Here is a 20059-nt window from a genome sequence, read left to right on the forward strand (position 1 = left end):
ACTGTTAATGAAGAGGGAGGGATTATCGTTAATTAGCCAAAATCTGTAGAATACAAAAAGACCAAAGGGCAGCATCTCAACAGTGTAACTATCTGTTGAACAATGACAGGAAGTTGGTGTGCAGTGCAGTCTCTGGCACTTTGTGTGTGGTTTTGTGCTTTCTGTCATGCTGTTCCACAGTGGAGTAATCTGCCCCAGAATCCCCAAGCTCTGATGTTACAGCAAACTGACCAGCGGCTTCAGAAGCAAGCTAGTCAGTCTCCTCAGTGGGTTCAACAGCAAGCTAGTCAGCAGGTTCAGAAGCCAGCTAGTCAGTCTCCTCAGTGGGTTCAACAGCAAGCTAGTCAGCAGGTTCAGAAGCCAGCTAGTCAGTCTCCTCAGTGGGTTCAACAGCAGGCTAGTCAGCAGGTTCAGAAGCCAGCTAGTCAGTCTCCTCAGTGGGTTCAACAGCAGGCTAGTCAGCAGGTTCAGAAGCCAGCTAGTCAGTCTCCTCAGTGGGTTCAACAGCAAGCTAGTCAGTCTCCTCAGTGGGTTCAACAGCAAGCTAGTCAACAGCAGGTTCAGCCTAAGCAGCCAGTGGTGCAGGCAGAGCCCCTTGACAAATGTGCTGTAGCTGATTATGAGCAGATCCAATGTGGCCCAGCTGGTACCAGTGGTGCTGAGTGTGAAGCGCTCAACTGCTGCTTTAACGGACAGCAGTGCTACTATGGGAAGGCGGGTAAGAGTGTTGAGTCAATGTGAAGGGTTTCCTGTTAAACTTCTCTTCAGCAATAACCTGCTCTCTTACCCTGTTCCAGTGACTGTCCAGTGTATAAGAGATGGTCAGTTTGTGGTAGTGGTGGCTAGAGATGTTACTCTGCCTCGATTGAGCCTGGATTCAGTCCGTCTCCTGGGTGGAAATGACCCACCTTGCAGTCCTGTGGGATCCACACCTTCCTTTGCTATATACCAGTTCCCTGTCACTGCATGTGGCACGAGCATGATGGTGGGTAGCTGCTTGTGCTTCTGTTCTGCTTAGAAAAGGACTGGATGCCAACAGTTACTATTTGCAGGAGGATGGTGGCTATGTGGTGTATGAAAACAGGATGACCTCCTCGTATGAAGTGGGTGTCGGACCGCTTGGTTCCATCACAAGGGACAGCCATTTTGAGTAGGTGCTTTTTACACTTGTAGCACTTGTCAAGTATTAACATTTATGCTAAAGCTCCCTGTTTGTTGTACAGGCTTCTCTTCCAGTGTAGGTACTCTGGTACTTCTGTGGAAGCTCTGGTTGTGGATGTCAACACTGTTCCTGCACCTCCACCAGTAGCTGCTTCTGGACCCCTCAGGGTGGAGCTTAGACTGGCAAATGGTCAATGTGTCACCAAAGGCTGTGCAGAAGGCAAGTGTCTGTCCAAGTATGGAGGATTTTCTACAACTCCAGGTTGCAGCAGTTTCTGTTTAAATGCTGCGTTCTTCCTCAGGGGACGAGGCGTACACCTCTTACTACAGTGATGCTGATTATCCGGTCACAAAAGTCCTGCGGGAGCCGGTGTTTGTTGAGGTGCGGGTTTTGGAGAGGACTGACCCCAACATTGTCCTGATGCTGGGACGTTGCTGGGCGACATCAACCCCCAGTCCACTCAGTCTACCCCAGTGGGACCTTCTGGTCGATGGGTGAGTAAGGCTGGTCTTCATCCAGCTAGTGTGCTGTAAGGCCTTTCTGACTGCCCCTTTGCCTTCCAGATGCCCTTACCGGGATGACCGTTACCTGACCACACTGGTTCCGGTGGCTGGATCTTCTGGTCTTCAGTTCCCAACCCACTACAAGCGCTTTGTTGTGAAGATGTTTACATTTGTGGATCCAGCATCACTGGCTCCTCTGCAGGAAACCGTATGCTCCACAGCCTTGCCTGAACCCTTAATATTAGTCTTTTTATAGTGGTTTCTGTGGCTTGACCCTTTTCCCCCTCTGTTAGATCTTCATCCACTGTAGTACAGCGGTGTGCCATCCCTCTTCTGGCTCCTGTGAGCAAAGCTGTGCTAGGAAAAGTGAGTGCTAGCTGTAAACTGACTTCAGGAACCATGAGAATTTGGTTTTTAAATGCCCCTCAATTCTACCATTTCTCTTCCAGGAAGAGATGCTGATGTCAAGACAATCTCTAGTGGACAAACTGTGGTGTCTAGTGGAGAAGTTACTCTGGTCATGTGACTTTAGTGGTCTTAATAAACTTCTTAACTCAACATCAGTGTCTCTTTGGTATTGCTCTTTCATGACTGTTCTCAGTTTGCATTATTGGCCCACTACTTGCCTAATCCACACTAAGAATATTTGCAATGGGTTGACTTGGAGTCCAATGTACATGTGTAGACTCATCCCCTCTGTCATAATCAAGGAGTCAAGGGTCTGTCCCTATAAACCTCCCCTGTCCACTTGTGACACACTCCAAACTGGTGACAGGGATTATCCTCCACCTTGGTATCAAATGCACTTCTGTCAAGACCATTATCCTCAGATGATACAATTAAAACATAATTTCGATTGGTGGTATGGTTCTGTTCTGGGCAAGCACTCCCTGTGCATCATGAATAAGAGCAGTGATAAACCCCCATAAAGCAATGCTGATATCCCCCAATCACTACTAATGAAAGCTCTGACGGGCATCGTATTCCTATAGGTGGATGTACTCGGCTGATGAGAGCTTGACTAACGTGACCTGGCAGAGCTAATGGGGACAGGAGTTTACATTGGCAAAGATTGGAGCTAAGACAGTGGACAAGGTCATCAGTGTTAGGAATGAGGAAGGCATTCCCTGTCCTTCATCTCGTTATTTCAAGACATGCAAATTAGTAGAGTTTCCACCTTTTAAACTGATTGGAGTTGATGTCTTCCGATCATGGGACATTCAAATTAGGAACATGGTTAAAAAAAGTACATCCTAGGATCTACTATCTTTGTGTTGCTAAAAAAAGCAGGATTCCCTTGTGATGTTTTAACATAAATATCTTTGACTTTTATGCGGCCAGTTCTGGAGGAACGCTAGTCCAGTATGGGGAGATTACCTAAAGGTCTCTCTGAGTTAGAGAGGGTTTAAAAACATTGCAGCCGGATAAAAGGTATTCTGACATCAACACTCCCATTGCAGAGTGAGAGATGAGGCAAAGCCACCTTGCATACTTTTACTTTGCTAAGGACAATTCATCACCACTGCATTGCTTCCTGTCTGTGGCTCCAACACCTAGTTATCTACTACAGCAGCGCAGGACATTTGCCTTGCCCAGGAGTAAAACAAAAAGACATTAACTTTCTTTCATCCCACATGCTCTCAAATTGCTTTACAAATAACGTTTAGGTGTCTGGTTGTATGAAGTCTATTTCTGCTATATTTTTTTGTGTATTTGGGCTATATTACCTCACAGAATTTAATTATAATATTACATCAGAATTATTTGATTTTACTTGCTTTTTAGATTGTTTAAAAACCAGGTGTATATAATGCTAGTTAATACTTCAGCATGTCTACAAGCAAAGCGGAATGCACCAAACATCTACCCAAAGTACTTTGGGCATGCTCCAGTAGCAAACCTGAACATGAACCTTTTTACTTGTCTTCAATATGACGAATCTGACCAACTGGGATCAAAAAATATCACGTGCATAATTTTGAGAACCAATGAGAATCTTCTGGCAGCATAAGCTCCCATTTGGGCATGTCTGGAGAATCATGACTGTTAATGAAGAGGGAGGGATTATCGTTAATTAGCCAAAATCTGTAGAATACAAAAAGACCAAAGGGCAGCATCTCAACAGTGTAACTATCTGTTGAACAATGACAGGAAGTTGGTGTGCAGTGCAGTCTCTGGCACTTTGTGTGTGGTTTTGTGCTTTCTGTCATGCTGTTCCACAGTGGAGTAATCTGCCCCAGAATCCCCAAGCTCTGATGTTACAGCAAACTGACCAGCGGCTTCAGAAGCAAGCTAGTCAGTCTCCTCAGTGGGTTCAACAGCAAGCTAGTCAGCAGGTTCAGAAGCCAGCTAGTCAGTCTCCTCAGTGGGTTCAACAGCAAGCTAGTCAGCAGGTTCAGAAGCCAGCTAGTCAGTCTCCTCAGTGGGTTCAACAGCAGGCTAGTCAGCAGGTTCAGAAGCCAGCTAGTCAGTCTCCTCAGTGGGTTCAACAGCAGGCTAGTCAGCAGGTTCAGAAGCCAGCTAGTCAGTCTCCTCAGTGGGTTCAACAGCAAGCTAGTCAGTCTCCTCAGTGGGTTCAACAGCAAGCTAGTCAACAGCAGGTTCAGCCTAAGCAGCCAGTGGTGCAGGCAGAGCCCCTTGACAAATGTGCTGTAGCTGATTATGAGCAGATCCAATGTGGCCCAGCTGGTACCAGTGGTGCTGAGTGTGAAGCGCTCAACTGCTGCTTTAACGGACAGCAGTGCTACTATGGGAAGGCGGGTAAGAGTGTTGAGTCAATGTGAAGGGTTTCCTGTTAAACTTCTCTTCAGCAATAACCTGCTCTCTTACCCTGTTCCAGTGACTGTCCAGTGTATAAGAGATGGTCAGTTTGTGGTAGTGGTGGCTAGAGATGTTACTCTGCCTCGATTGAGCCTGGATTCAGTCCGTCTCCTGGGTGGAAATGACCCACCTTGCAGTCCTGTGGGATCCACACCTTCCTTTGCTATATACCAGTTCCCTGTCACTGCATGTGGCACGAGCATGATGGTGGGTAGCTGCTTGTGCTTCTGTTCTGCTTAGAAAAGGACTGGATGCCAACAGTTACTATTTGCAGGAGGATGGTGGCTATGTGGTGTATGAAAACAGGATGACCTCCTCGTATGAAGTGGGTGTCGGACCGCTTGGTTCCATCACAAGGGACAGCCATTTTGAGTAGGTGCTTTTTACACTTGTAGCACTTGTCAAGTATTAACATTTATGCTAAAGCTCCCTGTTTGTTGTACAGGCTTCTCTTCCAGTGTAGGTACTCTGGTACTTCTGTGGAAGCTCTGGTTGTGGAGGTCAACACTGTTCCTGCACCTCCACCAGTAGCTGCTTCTGGACCCCTCAGGGTGGAGCTTAGACTGGCAAATGGTCAATGTGTCACCAAAGGCTGTGCAGAAGGCAAGTGTCTGTCCAAGTATGGAGGATTTTCTACAACTCCAGGTTGCAGCAGTTTCTGTTTAAATGCTGCGTTCTTCCTCAGGGGACGAGGCGTACACCTCTTACTACAGTGATGCTGATTATCCGGTCACAAAAGTCCTGCGGGAGCCGGTGTTTGTTGAGGTGCGGGTTTTGGAGAGGACTGACCCCAACATTGTCCTGATGCTGGGACGTTGCTGGGCGACATCAACCCCCAGTCCACTCAGTCTACCCCAGTGGGACCTTCTGGTCGATGGGTGAGTAAGGCTGGTCTTCATCCAGCTAGTGTGCTGTAAGGCCTTTCTGACTGCCCCTTTGCCTTCCAGATGCCCTTACCGGGATGACCGTTACCTGACCACACTGGTTCCGGTGGCTGGATCTTCTGGTCTTCAGTTCCCAACCCACTACAAGCGCTTTGTTGTGAAGATGTTTACATTTGTGGATCCAGCATCACTGGCTCCTCTGCAGGAAACCGTATGCTCCACAGCCTTGCCTGAACCCTTAATATTAGTCTTTTTATAGTGGTTTCTGTGGCTTGACCCTTTTCCCCCTCTGTTAGATCATCATCCACTGTAGTACAGCGGTGTGCCATCCCTCTTCTGGCTCCTGTGAGCAAAGCTGTGCTAGGAAAAGTGAGTGCTAGCTGTAAACTGACTTCAGGAACCATGAGAATTTGGTTTTTAAATGCCCCTCAATTCTACCATTTCTCTTCCAGGAAGAGATGCTGATGTCAAGACAATCTCTAGTGGACAAACTGTGGTGTCTAGTGGAGAAGTTACTCTGGTCATGTGACTTTAGTGGTCTTAATAAACTTCTTAACTCAACATCAGTGTCTCTTTGGTATTGCTCTTTCATGACTGTTCTCAGTTTGCATTATTGGCCCACTACTTGCCTAATCCACACTAAGAATATTTGCAATGGGTTGACTTGGAGTCCAATGTACATGTGTAGACTCATCCCCTCTGTCATAATCAAGGAGTCAAGGGTCTGTCCCTATAAACCTCCCCTGTCCACTTGTGACACACTCCAAACTGGTGACAGGGATTATCCTCCACCTTGGTATCAAATGCACTTCTGTCAAGACCACTATCCTCAGATGATACAATTAAAACATAATTTCGATTGGTGGTATGGTTCTGTTCTGGGCAAGCACTCCCTGTGCATCATGAATAAGAGCAGTGATAAACCCCCATAAAGCAATGCTGATATCCCCCAATCACTACTAATGAAAGCTCTGACGGGCAACCCTAAGTATTTATTCGATACAGTGGCTAAATTATCAAAAAATAAAGCTTCAGCTTCTGATGTTTGTAAACAACACAGCAGTAATGACTTTATGAACTTCTTTACTAGTAAGATTGATAATATTAGGAATAAAATTATAACCATGCAGCCGTCTATTACAGTATCACTTCAGACAGAGCACTGCAGGGTCACTGAGGAAAAATTACACTCATTCACTGCTATAGGAGGAGAAGAACTGGCTAAACTTGTAAAATCATCAAAATCAACAACATGTATGCTTGACCCTATACCGACTAGGCTATTAAAAGAGATACTTCCAGAGGTCATAGAGCCTCTGCTTAATATCATTAATTCATCTTTGACATTAGGATATGTACCGAAAACTTTTAAGTTGGCTATAATTAAACCACTTATTAAAAAAACACAACTTGATCCTAAAGAATTAGTCAATTACAGGCCAATCTCGAATCTACCGTTTCTATCAAAAATACTAGAAAAGGCCGTGTCTTCACAATTATGTTCTTTTTTAGAAAGAAATGGTATATGTGAGGATTTCCAGTCAGGATTTAGACCGTATCATAGCACTGAGACTGCTCTAATTAGAGTTACAAATGATTTACTCTTATCATCTGATCGTGGTTGTATCTCTCTATTAGTGTTACTCGATCTTAGCGCTGCATTTGATACTATCGATCACAATATTCTTCTGAATAGAATCGAAAATTATGTTGGCGTTAGTGGAACTGCTTTGGCATGGTTTAAATCGTACTTATCTGACCGTTATCAGTTTGTAGCAGTAAATGAAGAGATGTCACACCGATCACAAGTTCAGTATGGGGTACCGCAAGGCTCAGTGTTAGGACCGTTGCTTTTCACCCTGTATATGCTACCACTGGGAGATATCATTAGGAAACATGGCGTTAGTTTTCATTGTTATGCTGACGATACTCAGCTCTATATTTCCTCACGCCCGGATGAAACCTACCAATTCACAAGATTAACAGAATGCATAGCTGATATAAAAAATTGGATGAATAGTAATTTTCTGCAACTTAATTCAGATAAAACTGAATTTTTAATTATTGGACAGAAAAGCTCCACAAGTAGTAACCGAGAATACTGTCTAACACTTGATGAGTGCTCTGTCAAGCCCTCGTCGTCAGTGAGGAACCTGGGTGTGCTCTTTGATACCAATCTTTCATTTGAAAGCCACGTTTCTAGCATCTGTAAAACCGCATTCTATCATCTTAAAAATATATCTAAATTACGGCACATGCTTTCAATGCAAAATGCTGAACAGTTAGTACATGCGTTCATGAGCTCAAGGCTAGATTATTGTAATGCTCTACTGGGTGGTTGCCCTGCTCGCTTAATAAACAAACTCCAGCTAGTCCAAAATGCAGCAGCTAGAGTTCTTACTAGAACCAGGAAGTATGATCATATTAGTCCAGTTCTGTCAACACTGCACTGGCTCCCTATTAAACATCGCATACATTTTAAAATCTTGCTTATTACTTACAAAGCACTAAATAGTTTAGCTCCCCGGTACTTAAGCGAGCTCTTAACGCATTATACCCCATCACGTCGATTGCGGTCTCAAAACTCTGGCCAGTTGATAATACCTAGAATATCTAAATCAACTGCAGGCGGTCGATCATTTTCCTATTTAGCTCCTAAATTGTGGAATAGTCTTCCTAGCATTGTTCGGGAAGCAGACACACTCTGTCAGTTTAAATCTAGACTAAAAACACATCTCTTTACTATGGCATACACATAGAACATTTTTAACTTTCATTATTCAGATCAATTGACTGATTGTTAGGCTGCATTAACTAGGTCAGCCGGAACCGGGAACACTTCCCATAACACCTGATGTACTAGTTACATCATAAAAAGAGTGACATCTACGCTAATGTTAGTCTCTCTGTTTATCCCGAGGTTTATCCCGGATCTGGGCCCTGTCCGGATCGGATGGTGGACCTGCCTGGACATGACCAACGCATCCTGGAGTGTCTGCTGAGCCGTGTCAAATGGTGTCTCCTCCGAATTTGCCTCACTGGCACGACATGCTCAAAACCCGTCTTCGGCGCAATAATTCCGATCTTTCATGTATTCATACTCATGTGTAATTGACGCCCCATCCTAAATAAATCTGTCTCTTCCGTGATACCCTGAAAATTTTGAATAATCCGATCTAATATGATTTCCGACCTGTAAGGTTGCCAGAATAATAATCTTACACGGTGTGTTAATAGGCCAGAGGAGAACTGGCACCCCGACTGAGTCTGGTTTCTCCCAAGGTTTATTTTTCTCCATCATGCCCCGATGGAGTTTTGGTTCCTTGCCACTGTCGCCTTTGGCTTGGCTTGCTCAGTTGGGGACACTAAAAATATGATTAAAGTTATTCAACTTATTATACAAATAAAATATATGAATTAGGTCTTATTTAATTCTATAAACTATAATACTGATCTGCCAACATTGTCGCTATATGATAAATTAAAATAAGCTGATAACATCACTGTTTTCTCCAGTACGGCTGTACAGCCAAATCTAATTTTGTCGCAATATTACCCTGTTTGACACTGTGAAGCTGCTTTGACACAATCGTGATTGTAAAAGCGCTATATAAATAAAGTTGATTGATTGATTGATTGATCGTATTCCTATAGGTGGATGTACTCGGCTGATGAGAGCTTGACTAACGTGACCTGGCAGAGCTAATGGGGACAGGAGTTTACATTGGCAAAGATTGGAGCTAAGACAGTGGACAAGGTCATCAGTGTTAGGAATGAGGAAGGCATTCCCTGTCCTTCATCTCGTTATTTCAAGACATGCAAATTAGTAGAGTTTCCACCTTTTAAACTGATTGGAGTTGATGTTTTCCGATCATGGGACATCCAAATTAGGAACATGGTTAAAAAAGTACATCCTAGGATCTACTATCTTTGTGTTGCTAAAAAAAGCAGGATTCCCTTGTGATGTTTTAACATAAATATCTTTGACTTTTATGCGGCCAGTTCTGGAGGAACGCTAGTCCAGTATGGGGAGATTACCTAAAGGTCTCTCTGAGTTAGAGAGGGTTTAAAAACATTGCAGCCGGATAAAAGGTATTCTGACATCAACACTCCCATTGCAGAGTGAGAGATGAGGCAAAGCCACCTTGCATACTTTTACTTTATTAAGGACAATTCATCACCACTGCATTGCTTCCTGTCTGTGGCTCCAACACCTAGTTATCTACTACAGCAGCGCAGGACATTTGCCTTGCCCAGGAGTAAAACAAAAAGACATTAACTTTCTTTCATCCCACATGCTCTCAAATTGCTTTACAAATAACGTTTAGGTGTCTGGTTGTATGAAGTCTATTTCTGCTATATTTTTTTGTGTATTTGGGCTATATTACCTCACAGAATTTAATTATAATATTATATCAGAATTATTTGATTTTACTTGCTTTTTAGATTGTTTAAAAACCAGGTGTATATAATGCTAGTTAATACTTCAGCATGTCTACAAGCAAAGCGGAATGCACCAAACATCTACCCAAAGTACTTTGGGCATGCTCCAGAAGCAAACCTGAACATGAACCTTTTTACTTGTCTTCAATATGACGAATCTGACCAACTGGGATCAAAAAATATCACGTGCATAATTTTGAGAACCAATGAGAATCTTCTGGCAGCATAAGCTCCCATTTGGGCATGTCTGGAGAATCATGACTGTTAATGAAGAGGGAGGGATTATCGTTAATTAGCCAAAATCTGTAGAATACAAAAAGACCAAAGGGCAGCATCTCAACAGTGTAACTATCTGTTGAACAATGACAGGAAGTTGGTGTGCAGTGCAGTCTCTGGCACTTTGTGTGTGGTTTTGTGCTTTCTGTCATGCTGTTCCACAGTGGAGTAATCTGCCCCAGAATCCCCAAGCTCTGATGTTACAGCAAACTGACCAGCGGCTTCAGAAGCAAGCTAGTCAGTCTCCTCAGTGGGTTCAACAGCAAGCTAGTCAGCAGGTTCAGAAGCCAGCTAGTCAGTCTCCTCAGTGGGTTCAACAGCAAGCTAGTCAGCAGGTTCAGAAGCCAGCTAGTCAGTCTCCTCAGTGGGTTCAACAGCAGGCTAGTCAGCAGGTTCAGAAGCCAGCTAGTCAGTCTCCTCAGTGGGTTCAACAGCAGGCTAGTCAGCAGGTTCAGAAGCCAGCTAGTCAGTCTCCTCAGTGGGTTCAACAGCAAGCTAGTCAGTCTCCTCAGTGGGTTCAACAGCAAGCTAGTCAACAGCAGGTTCAGCCTAAGCAGCCAGTGGTGCAGGCAGAGCCCCTTGACAAATGTGCTGTAGCTGATTATGAGCAGATCCAATGTGGCCCAGCTGGTACCAGTGGTGCTGAGTGTGAAGCGCTCAACTGCTGCTTTAACGGACAGCAGTGCTACTATGGGAAGGCGGGTAAGAGTGTTGAGTCAATGTGAAGGGTTTCCTGTTAAACTTCTCTTCAGCAATAACCTGCTCTCTTACCCTGTTCCAGTGACTGTCCAGTGTATAAGAGATGGTCAGTTTGTGGTAGTGGTGGCTAGAGATGTTACTCTGCCTCGATTGAGCCTGGATTCAGTCCGTCTCCTGGGTGGAAATGACCCACCTTGCAGTCCTGTGGGATCCACACCTTCCTTTGCTATATACCAGTTCCCTGTCACTGCATGTGGCACGAGCATGATGGTGGGTAGCTGCTTGTGCTTCTGTTCTGCTTAGAAAAGGACTGGATGCCAACAGTTACTATTTGCAGGAGGATGGTGGCTATGTGGTGTATGAAAACAGGATGACCTCCTCGTATGAAGTGGGTGTCGGACTGCTTGGTTCCATCACAAGGGACAGCCATTTTGAGTAGGTGCTTTTTACACTTGTAGCACTTGTCAAGTATTAACATTTATGCTAAAGCTCCCTGTTTGTTGTACAGGCTTCTCTTCCAGTGTAGGTACTCTGGTACTTCTGTGGAAGCTCTGGTTGTGGAGGTCAACACTGTTCCTGCACCTCCACCAGTAGCTGCTTCTGGACCCCTCAGGGTGGAGCTTAGACTGGCAAATGGTCAATGTGTCACCAAAGGCTGTGCAGAAGGCAAGTGTCTGTCCAAGTATGGAGGATTTTCTACAACTCCAGGTTGCAGCAGTTTCTGTTTAAATGCTGCGTTCTTCCTCAGGGGACGAGGCGTACACCTCTTACTACAGTGATGCTGATTATCCGGTCACAAAAGTCCTGCGGGAGCCGGTGTTTGTTGAGGTGCGGGTTTTGGAGAGGACTGACCCCAACATTGTCCTGATGCTGGGACGTTGCTGGGCGACATCAACCCCCAGTCCACTCAGTCTACCCCAGTGGGACCTTCTGGTCGATGGGTGAGTAAGGCTGGTCTTCATCCAGCTAGTGTGCTGTAAGGCCTTTCTGACTGCCCCTTTGCCTTCCAGATGCCCTTACCGGGATGACCGTTACCTGACCACACTGGTTCCGGTGGCTGGATCTTCTGGTCTTCAGTTCCCAACCCACTACAAGCGCTTTGTTGTGAAGATGTTTACATTTGTGGATCCAGCATCACTGGCTCCTCTGCAGGAAACCGTATGCTCCACAGCCTTGCCTGAACCCTTAATATTAGTCTTTTTATAGTGGTTTCTGTGGCTTGACCCTTTTCCCCCTCTGTTAGATCTTCATCCACTGTAGTACAGCGGTGTGCCATCCCTCTTCTGGCTCCTGTGAGCAAAGCTGTGCTAGGAAAAGTGAGTGCTAGCTGTAAACTGACTTCAGGAACCATGAGAATTTGGTTTTTAAATGCCCCTCAATTCTACCATTTCTCTTCCAGGAAGAGATGCTGATGTCAAGACAATCTCTAGTGGACAAACTGTGGTGTCTAGTGGAGAAGTTACTCTGGTCATGTGACTTTAGTGGTCTTAATAAACTTCTTAACTCAACATCAGTGTCTCTTTGGTATTGCTCTTTCATGACTGTTCTCAGTTTGCATTATTGGCCCACTACTTGCCTAATCCACACTAAGAATATTTGCAATGGGTTGACTTGGAGTCCAATGTACATGTGTAGACTCATCCCCTCTGTCATAATCAAGGAGTCAAGGGTCTGTCCCTATAAACCTCCCCTGTCCACTTGTGACACACTCCAAACTGGTGACAGGGATTATCCTCCACCTTGGTATCAAATGCACTTCTGTCAAGACCACTATCCTCAGATGATACAATTAAAACATAATTTCGATTGGTGGTATGGTTCTGTTCTGGGCAAGCACTCCCTGTGCATCATGAATAAGAGCAGTGATAAACCCCCATAAAGCAATGCTGATATCCCCCAATCACTACTAATGAAAGCTCTGACGGGCATCGTATTCCTATAGGTGGATGTACTCGGCTGATGAGAGCTTGACTAACGTGACCTGGCAGAGCTAATGGGGACAGGAGCTTACATTGGCAAAGATTGGAGCTAAGACAGTGGACAAGGTCATCAGTGTTAGGAATGAGGAAGGCATTCCCTGTCCTTCATCTCGTTATTTCAAGACATGCAAATTAGTAGAGTTTCCACCTTTTAAACTGATTGGAGTTGATGTCTTCCGATCATGGGACATCCAAATTAGGAACATGGTTAAAAAAAGTACATCCTAGGATCTACTATCTTTGTGTTGCTAAAAAAAGCAGGATTCCCTTGTGATGTTTTAACATAAATATCTTTGACTTTTATGCGGCCAGTTCTGGAGGAACGCTAGCCCAGTATGGGGAGATTACCTAAAGGTCTCTCTGAGTTAGAGAGGGTTTAAAAACATTGCAGCCGGATAAAAGGTATTCTGACATCAACACTCCCATTGCAGAGTGAGAGATGAGGCAAAGCCACCTTGCATACTTTTACTTTATTAAGGACAATTCATCACCACTGCATTGCTTCCTGTCTGTGGCTCCAACACCTAGTTATCTACTACAGCAGCGCAGGACATTTGCCTTGCCCAGGAGTAAAACAAAAAGACATTAACTTTCTTTCATCCCACATGCTCTCAAATTGCTTTACAAATAACGTTTAGGTGTCTGGTTGTATGAAGTCTATTTCTGCTATATTTTTTTGTGTATTTGGGCTATATTACCTCACAGAATTTAATTATAATATTATATCTGAATTATTTGATTTTACTTGCTTTTTAGATTGTTTAAAAACCAGGTGTATATAATGCTAGTTAATACTTCAGCATGTCTACAAGCAAAGCGGAATGCACCAAACATCTACCCAAAGTACTTTGGGCATGCTCCAGTAGCAAACCTGAACATGAACCTTTTTACTTGTCTTCAATATGACGAATCTGACCAACTGGGATCAAAAAATATCACGTGCATAATTTTGAGAACCAATGAGAATCTTCTGGTAGCATAAGCTCCCATTTGGGCATGTCTGGAGAATCATGACTGTTAATGAAGAGGGAGGGATTATCGTTAATTAGCCAAAATCTGTAGAATACAAAAAGACCAAAGGGCAGCATCTCAACAGTGTAACTATCTGTTGAACAATGACAGGAAGTTGGTGTGCAGTGCAGTCTCTGGCACTTTGTGTGTGGTTTTGTGCTTTCTGTCATGCTGTTCCACAGTGGAGTAATCTGCCCCAGAATCCCCAAGCTCTGATGTTACAGCAAACTGACCAGCGGCTTCAGAAGCAAGCTAGTCAGTCTCCTCAGTGGGTTCAACAGCAAGCTAGTCAGTCTCCTCAGTGGGTTCAACGGCAAGCTAGTCAGTCTCCTCAGTGGGTTCAACAGCAAGCTAGTCAGCAGGTTCAGAAGCCAGCTAGTCAGTCTCCTCAGTGGGTTCAACAGCAGGCTAGTCAGCAGGTTCAGAAGCCAGCTAGTCAGTCTCCACAGTGGGTTCAACAGCAGGCTAGTCAGCAGGTTCAGAAGCCAGCTAGTCAGTCTCCTCAGTGGGTTCAACAGCAAGCTAGTCAGTCTCCTCAGTGGGTTCAACAGCAAGCTAGTCAACAGCAGGTTCAGCCTAAGCAGCCAGTGGTGCAGGCAGAGCCCCTTGACAAATGTGCTGTAGCTGATTATGAGCAGATCCAATGTGGCCCAGCTGGTACCAGTGGTGCTGAGTGTGAAGCGCTCAACTGCTGCTTTAACGGACAGCAGTGCTACTATGGGAAGGCGGGTAAGAGTGTTGAGTCAATGTGAAGGGTTTCCTGTTAAACTTCTCTTCAGCAATAACCTGCTCTCTTACCCTGTTCCAGTGACTGTCCAGTGTATAAGAGATGGTCAGTTTGTGGTAGTGGTGGCTAGAGATGTTACTCTGCCTCGATTGAGCCTGGATTCAGTCCGTCTCCTGGGTGGAAATGACCCACCTTGCAGTCCTGTGGGATCCACACCTTCCTTTGCTATATACCAGTTCCCTGTCACTGCATGTGGCACGAGCATGATGGTGGGTAGCTGCTTGTGCTTCTGTTCTGCTTAGAAAAGGACTGGATGCCAACAGTTACTATTTGCAGGAGGATGGTGGCTATGTGGTGTATGAAAACAGGATGACCTCCTCGTATGAAGTGGGTGTCGGACCGCTTGGTTCCATCACAAGGGACAGCCATTTTGAGTAGGTGCTTTTTACACTTGTAGCACTTGTCAAGTATTAACATTTATGCTAAAGCTCCCTGTTTGTTGTACAGGCTTCTCTTCCAGTGTAGGTACTCTGGTACTTCTGTGGAAGCTCTGGTTGTGGAGGTCAACACTGTTCCTGCACCTCCACCAGTAGCTGCTTCTGGACCCCTCAGGGTGGAGCTTAGACTGGCAAATGGTCAATGTGTCACCAAAGGCTGTGCAGAAGGCAAGTGTCTGTCCAAGTATGGAGGATTTTCTACAACTCCAGGTTGCAGCAGTTTCTGTTTAAATGCTGCGTTCTTCCTCAGGGGACGAGGCGTACACCTCTTACTACAGTGATGCTGATTATCCGGTCACAAAAGTCCTGCGGGAGCCGGTGTTTGTTGAGGTGCGGGTTTTGGAGAGGACTGACCCCAACATTGTCCTGATGCTGGGACGTTGCTGGGCGACATCAACCCCCAGTCCACTCAGTCTACCCCAGTGGGACCTTCTGGTCGATGGGTGAGTAAGGCTGGTCTTCATCCAGCTAGTGTGCTGTAAGGCCTTTCTGACTGCCCCTTTGCCTTCCAGATGCCCTTACCGGGATGACCGTTACCTGACCACACTGGTTCCGGTGGCTGGATCTTCTGGTCTTCAGTTCCCAACCCACTACAAGCGCTTTGTTGTGAAGATGTTTACATTTGTGGATCCAGCATCACTGGCTCCTCTGCAGGAAACCGTATGCTCCACAGCCTTGCCTGAACCCTTAATATTAGTCTTTTTATAGTGGTTTCTGTGGCTTGACCCTTTTCCCCCTCTGTTAGATCTTCATCCACTGTAGTACAGCGGTGTGCCATCCCTCTTCTGGCTCCTGTGAGCAAAGCTGTGCTAGGAAAAGTGAGTGCTAGCTGTAAACTGACTTCAGGAACCATGAGAATTTGGTTTTTAAATGCCCCTCAATTCTACCATTTCTCTTCCAGGAAGAGATGCTGATGTCAAGACAATCTCTAGTGGACAAACTGTGGTGTCTAGTGGAGAAGTTACTCTGGTCATGTGACTTTAGTGGTCTTAATAAACTTCTTAACTCAACATCAGTGTCTCTTTGGTATTGCTCTTTCATGACTGTTCTCAGTTTGCATTATTGGCCCACTACTTGCCTAATCCACACTAAGAATATTTGCAATGGGTTGACTTGGAGTCCAATGTACATGTGTAGACTCATCCCCTCTGTCATAATCAAGGAGTCAAGGGTCTGTCCCTATAAACCTCCCCTGTCCACTTGTGACACACTCCAAACTGGTGACAGGGATTATCCTCCACCTTGGTATCAAATGCACTTCTGTCAAGACCACTATCCTCAGATGATACAATTAAAACATAATTTCGATTGGTGGTATGGTTCTGTTCTGGGCAAGCACTCCCTGTGCATCATTAATAAGAGCAGTGATAAACCCCCATAAAGCAATGCTGATATCCCCCAATCACTACTAATGAAAGCTCTGACGGGCATCGTATTCCTATAGGTGGATGTACTCGGCTGATGAGAGCTTGACTAACGTGACCTGGCAGAGCTAATGGGGACAGGAGCTTACATTGGCAAAGATTGGAGCTAAGACAGTGGACAAGGTCATCAGTGTTAGGAATGAGGAAGGCATTCCCTGTCCTTCATCTCGTTATTTCAAGACATGCAAATTAGTAGAGTTTCCACCTTTTAAACTGATTGGAGTTGATGTCTTCCGATCATGGGACATCCAAATTAGGAACATGGTTAAAAAAAGTACATCCTAGGATCTACTATCTTTGTGTTGCTAAAAAAAGCAGGATTCCCTTGTGATGTTTTAACATAAATATCTTTGACTTTTATGCGGCCAGTTCTGGAGGAACGCTAGCCCAGTATGGGGAGATTACCTAAAGGTCTCTCTGAGTTAGAGAGGGTTTAAAAACATTGCAGCCGGATAAAAGGTATTCTGACATCAACACTCCCATTGCAGAGTGAGAGATGAGGCAAAGCCACCTTGCATACTTTTACTTTATTAAGGACAATTCATCACCACTGCATTGCTTCCTGTCTGTGGCTCCAACACCTAGTTATCTACTACAGCAGCGCAGGACATTTGCCTTGCCCAGGAGTAAAACAAAAAGACATTAACTTTCTTTCATCCCACATGCTCTCAAATTGCTTTACAAATAACGTTTAGGTGTCTGGTTGTATGAAGTCTATTTCTGCTATATTTTTTTGTGTATTTGGGCTATATTACCTCACAGAATTTAATTATAATATTATATCAGAATTATTTGATTTTACTTGCTTTTTAGATTGTTTAAAAACCAGGTGTATATAATGCTAGTTAATACTTCAGCATGTCTACAAGCAAAGCGGAATGCACCAAACATCTACCCAAAGTACTTTGGGCATGCTCCAGTAGCAAACCTGAACATGAACCTTTTTACTTGTCTTCAATATGACGAATCTGACCAACTGGGATCAAAAAATATCACGTGCATAATTTTGAGAACCAATGAGAATCTTCTGGTAGCATAAGCTCCCATTTGGGCATGTCTGGAGAATCATGACTGTTAATGAAGAGGGAGGGATTATCGTTAATTAGCCAAAATCTGTAGAATACAAAAAGACCAAAGGGCAGCATCTCAACAGTGTAACTATCTGTTGAACAATGACAGGAAGTTGGTGTGCAGTGCAGTCTCTGGCACTTTGTGTGTGGTTTTGTGCTTTCTGTCATGCTGTTCCACAGTGGAGTAATCTGCCCCAGAATCCCCAAGCTCTGATGTTACAGCAAACTGACCAGCGGCTTCAGAAGCAAGCTAGTCAGTCTCCTCAGTGGGTTCAACAGCAAGCTAGTCAGTCTCCTCAGTGGGTTCAACAGCAAGCTAGTCAGCAGGTTCAGAAGCCAGCTAGTCAGTCTCCTCAGTGGGTTCAACAGCAGGCTAGTCAGCAGGTTCAGAAGCCAGCTAGTCAGTCTCCTCAGTGGGTTCAACAGCAGGCTAGTCAGCAGGTTCAGAAGCCAGCTAGTCAGTCTCCTCAGTGGGTTCAACAGCAAGCTAGTCAGTCTCCTCAGTGGGTTCAACAGCAAGCTAGTCAACAGCAGGTTCAGCCTAAGCAGCCAGTGGTGCAGGCAGAGCCCCTTGACAAATGTGCTGTAGCTGATTATGAGCAGATCCAATGTGGCCCAGCTGGTACCAGTGGTGCTGAGTGTGAAGCGCTCAACTGCTGCTTTAACGGACAGCAGTGCTACTATGGGAAGGCGGGTAAGAGTGTTGAGTCAATGTGAAGGGTTTCCTGTTAAACTTCTCTTCAGCAATAACCTGCTCTCTTACCCTGTTCCAGTGACTGTCCAGTGTATAAGAGATGGTCAGTTTGTGGTAGTGGTGGCTAGAGATGTTACTCTGCCTCGATTGAGCCTGGATTCAGTCCGTCTCCTGGGTGGAAATGACCCACCTTGCAGTCCTGTGGGATCCACACCTTCCTTTGCTATATACCAGTTCCCTGTCACTGCATGTGGCACGAGCATGATGGTGGGTAGCTGCTTGTGCTTCTGTTCTGCTTAGAAAAGGACTGGATGCCAACAGTTACTATTTGCAGGAGGATGGTGGCTATGTGGTGTATGAAAACAGGATGACCTCCTCGTATGAAGTGGGTGTCGGACCGCTTGGTTCCATCACAAGGGACAGCCATTTTGAGTAGGTGCTTTTTACACTTGTAGCACTTGTCAAGTATTAACATTTATGCTAAAGCTCCCTGTTTGTTGTACAGGCTTCTCTTCCAGTGTAGGTACTCTGGTACTTCTGTGGAAGCTCTGGTTGTGGAGGTCAACACTGTTCCTGCACCTCCACCAGTAGCTGCTTCTGGACCCCTCAGGGTGGAGCTTAGACTGGCAAATGGTCAATGTGTCACCAAAGGCTGTGCAGAAGGCAAGTGTCTGTCCAAGTATGGAGGATTTTCTACAACTCCAGGTTGCAGCAGTTTCTGTTTAAATGCTGCGTTCTTCCTCAGGGGACGAGGCGTACACCTCTTACTACAGTGATGCTGATTATCCGGTCACAAAAGTCCTGCGGGAGCCGGTGTTTGTTGAGGTGCGGGTTTTGGAGAGGACTGACCCCAACATTGTCCTGATGCTGGGACGTTGCTGGGCGACATCAACCCCCAGTCCACTCAGTCTACCCCAGTGGGACCTTCTGGTCGATGGGTGAGTAAGGCTGGTCTTCATCCAGCTAGTGTGCTGTAAGGCCTTTCTGACTGCCCCTTTGCCTTCCAGATGCCCTTACCGGGATGACCGTTACCTGACCACACTGGTTCCGGTGGCTGGATCTTCTGGTCTTCAGTTCCCAACCCACTACAAGCGCTTTGTTGTGAAGATGTTTACATTTGTGGATCCAGCATCACTGGCTCCTCTGCAGGAAACCGTATGCTCCACAGCCTTGCCTGAACCCTTAATATTAGTCTTTTTATAGTGGTTTCTGTGGCTTGACCCTTTTCCCCCTCTGTTAGATCTTCATCCACTGTAGTACAGCGGTGTGCCATCCCTCTTCTGGCTCCTGTGAGCAAAGCTGTGCTAGGAAAAGTGAGTGCTAGCTGTAAACTGACTTCAGGAACCATGAGAATTTGGTTTTTAAATGCCCCTCAATTCTACCATTTCTCTTCCAGGAAGAGATGCTGATGTCAAGACAATCTCTAGTGGACAAACTGTGGTGTCTAGTGGAGAAGTTACTCTGGTCATGTGACTTTAGTGGTCTTAATAAACTTCTTAACTCAACATCAGTGTCTCTTTGGTATTGCTCTTTCATGACTGTTCTCAGTTTGCATTATTGGCCCACTACTTGCCTAATCCACACTAAGAATATTTGCAATGGGTTGACTTGGAGTCCAATGTACATGTGTAGACTCATCCCCTCTGTCATAATCAAGGAGTCAAGGGTCTGTCCCTATAAACCTCCCCTGTCCACTTGTGACACACTCCAAACTGGTGACAGGGATTATCCTCCACCTTGGTATCAAATGCACTTCTGTCAAGACCACTATCCTCAGATGATACAATTAAAACATAATTTCGATTGGTGGTATGGTTCTGTTCTGGGCAAGCACTCCCTGTGCATCATGAATAAGAGCAGTGATAAACCC

At 45.2% G+C, this 20059-nt stretch overlaps 5 protein-coding genes across 5 annotated transcripts; all 5 read left to right on the forward strand.

Annotated features, from left to right (window-relative positions):
* The first annotated feature begins 102 nt into the window (after positions 1-102).
* On the forward strand, positions 103-2191 carry LOC137079480 (zona pellucida sperm-binding protein 4-like). Its single transcript, XM_067447433.1, has 8 exons — positions 103-718; positions 798-985; positions 1053-1150; positions 1224-1381; positions 1464-1656; positions 1726-1873; positions 1959-2031; positions 2115-2191. The coding sequence occupies exons 1-8, from the start codon at positions 103-105 to the stop codon at positions 2189-2191; spliced, it is 1551 nt and encodes a 516-aa protein (XP_067303534.1).
* Positions 2192-3809: 1618 nt separating this feature from the next.
* Positions 3810-5898, forward strand: LOC137079481 (zona pellucida sperm-binding protein 4-like). The gene is made up of 8 exons (XM_067447434.1): positions 3810-4425; positions 4505-4692; positions 4760-4857; positions 4931-5088; positions 5171-5363; positions 5433-5580; positions 5666-5738; positions 5822-5898. The coding sequence occupies exons 1-8, from the start codon at positions 3810-3812 to the stop codon at positions 5896-5898; spliced, it is 1551 nt and encodes a 516-aa protein (XP_067303535.1).
* Positions 5899-10174: 4276 nt separating this feature from the next.
* On the forward strand, positions 10175-12263 carry LOC137079482 (zona pellucida sperm-binding protein 4-like). Its single transcript, XM_067447435.1, has 8 exons — positions 10175-10790; positions 10870-11057; positions 11125-11222; positions 11296-11453; positions 11536-11728; positions 11798-11945; positions 12031-12103; positions 12187-12263. Exons 1-8 carry the CDS (start codon positions 10175-10177, stop codon positions 12261-12263), a joined length of 1551 nt encoding a protein of 516 aa, XP_067303536.1.
* Positions 12264-13881: 1618 nt separating this feature from the next.
* On the forward strand, positions 13882-15979 carry LOC137079483 (zona pellucida sperm-binding protein 4-like). Its single transcript, XM_067447436.1, has 8 exons — positions 13882-14506; positions 14586-14773; positions 14841-14938; positions 15012-15169; positions 15252-15444; positions 15514-15661; positions 15747-15819; positions 15903-15979. The coding sequence occupies exons 1-8, from the start codon at positions 13882-13884 to the stop codon at positions 15977-15979; spliced, it is 1560 nt and encodes a 519-aa protein (XP_067303537.1).
* A 1640-nt stretch (positions 15980-17619) lies between these two features.
* On the forward strand, positions 17620-19662 carry LOC137079484 (zona pellucida sperm-binding protein 4-like). Its single transcript, XM_067447437.1, has 8 exons — positions 17620-18189; positions 18269-18456; positions 18524-18621; positions 18695-18852; positions 18935-19127; positions 19197-19344; positions 19430-19502; positions 19586-19662. The coding sequence occupies exons 1-8, from the start codon at positions 17709-17711 to the stop codon at positions 19660-19662; spliced, it is 1416 nt and encodes a 471-aa protein (XP_067303538.1). The 5' UTR covers positions 17620-17708.
* Positions 19663-20059: the final 397 nt, after the last annotated feature.

Source organism: Pseudorasbora parva, chromosome 6 (assembly GCF_024679245.1).
Source record: "Pseudorasbora parva isolate DD20220531a chromosome 6, ASM2467924v1, whole genome shotgun sequence".
Lineage (NCBI taxonomy): Eukaryota > Metazoa > Chordata > Actinopteri > Cypriniformes > Gobionidae > Pseudorasbora > Pseudorasbora parva.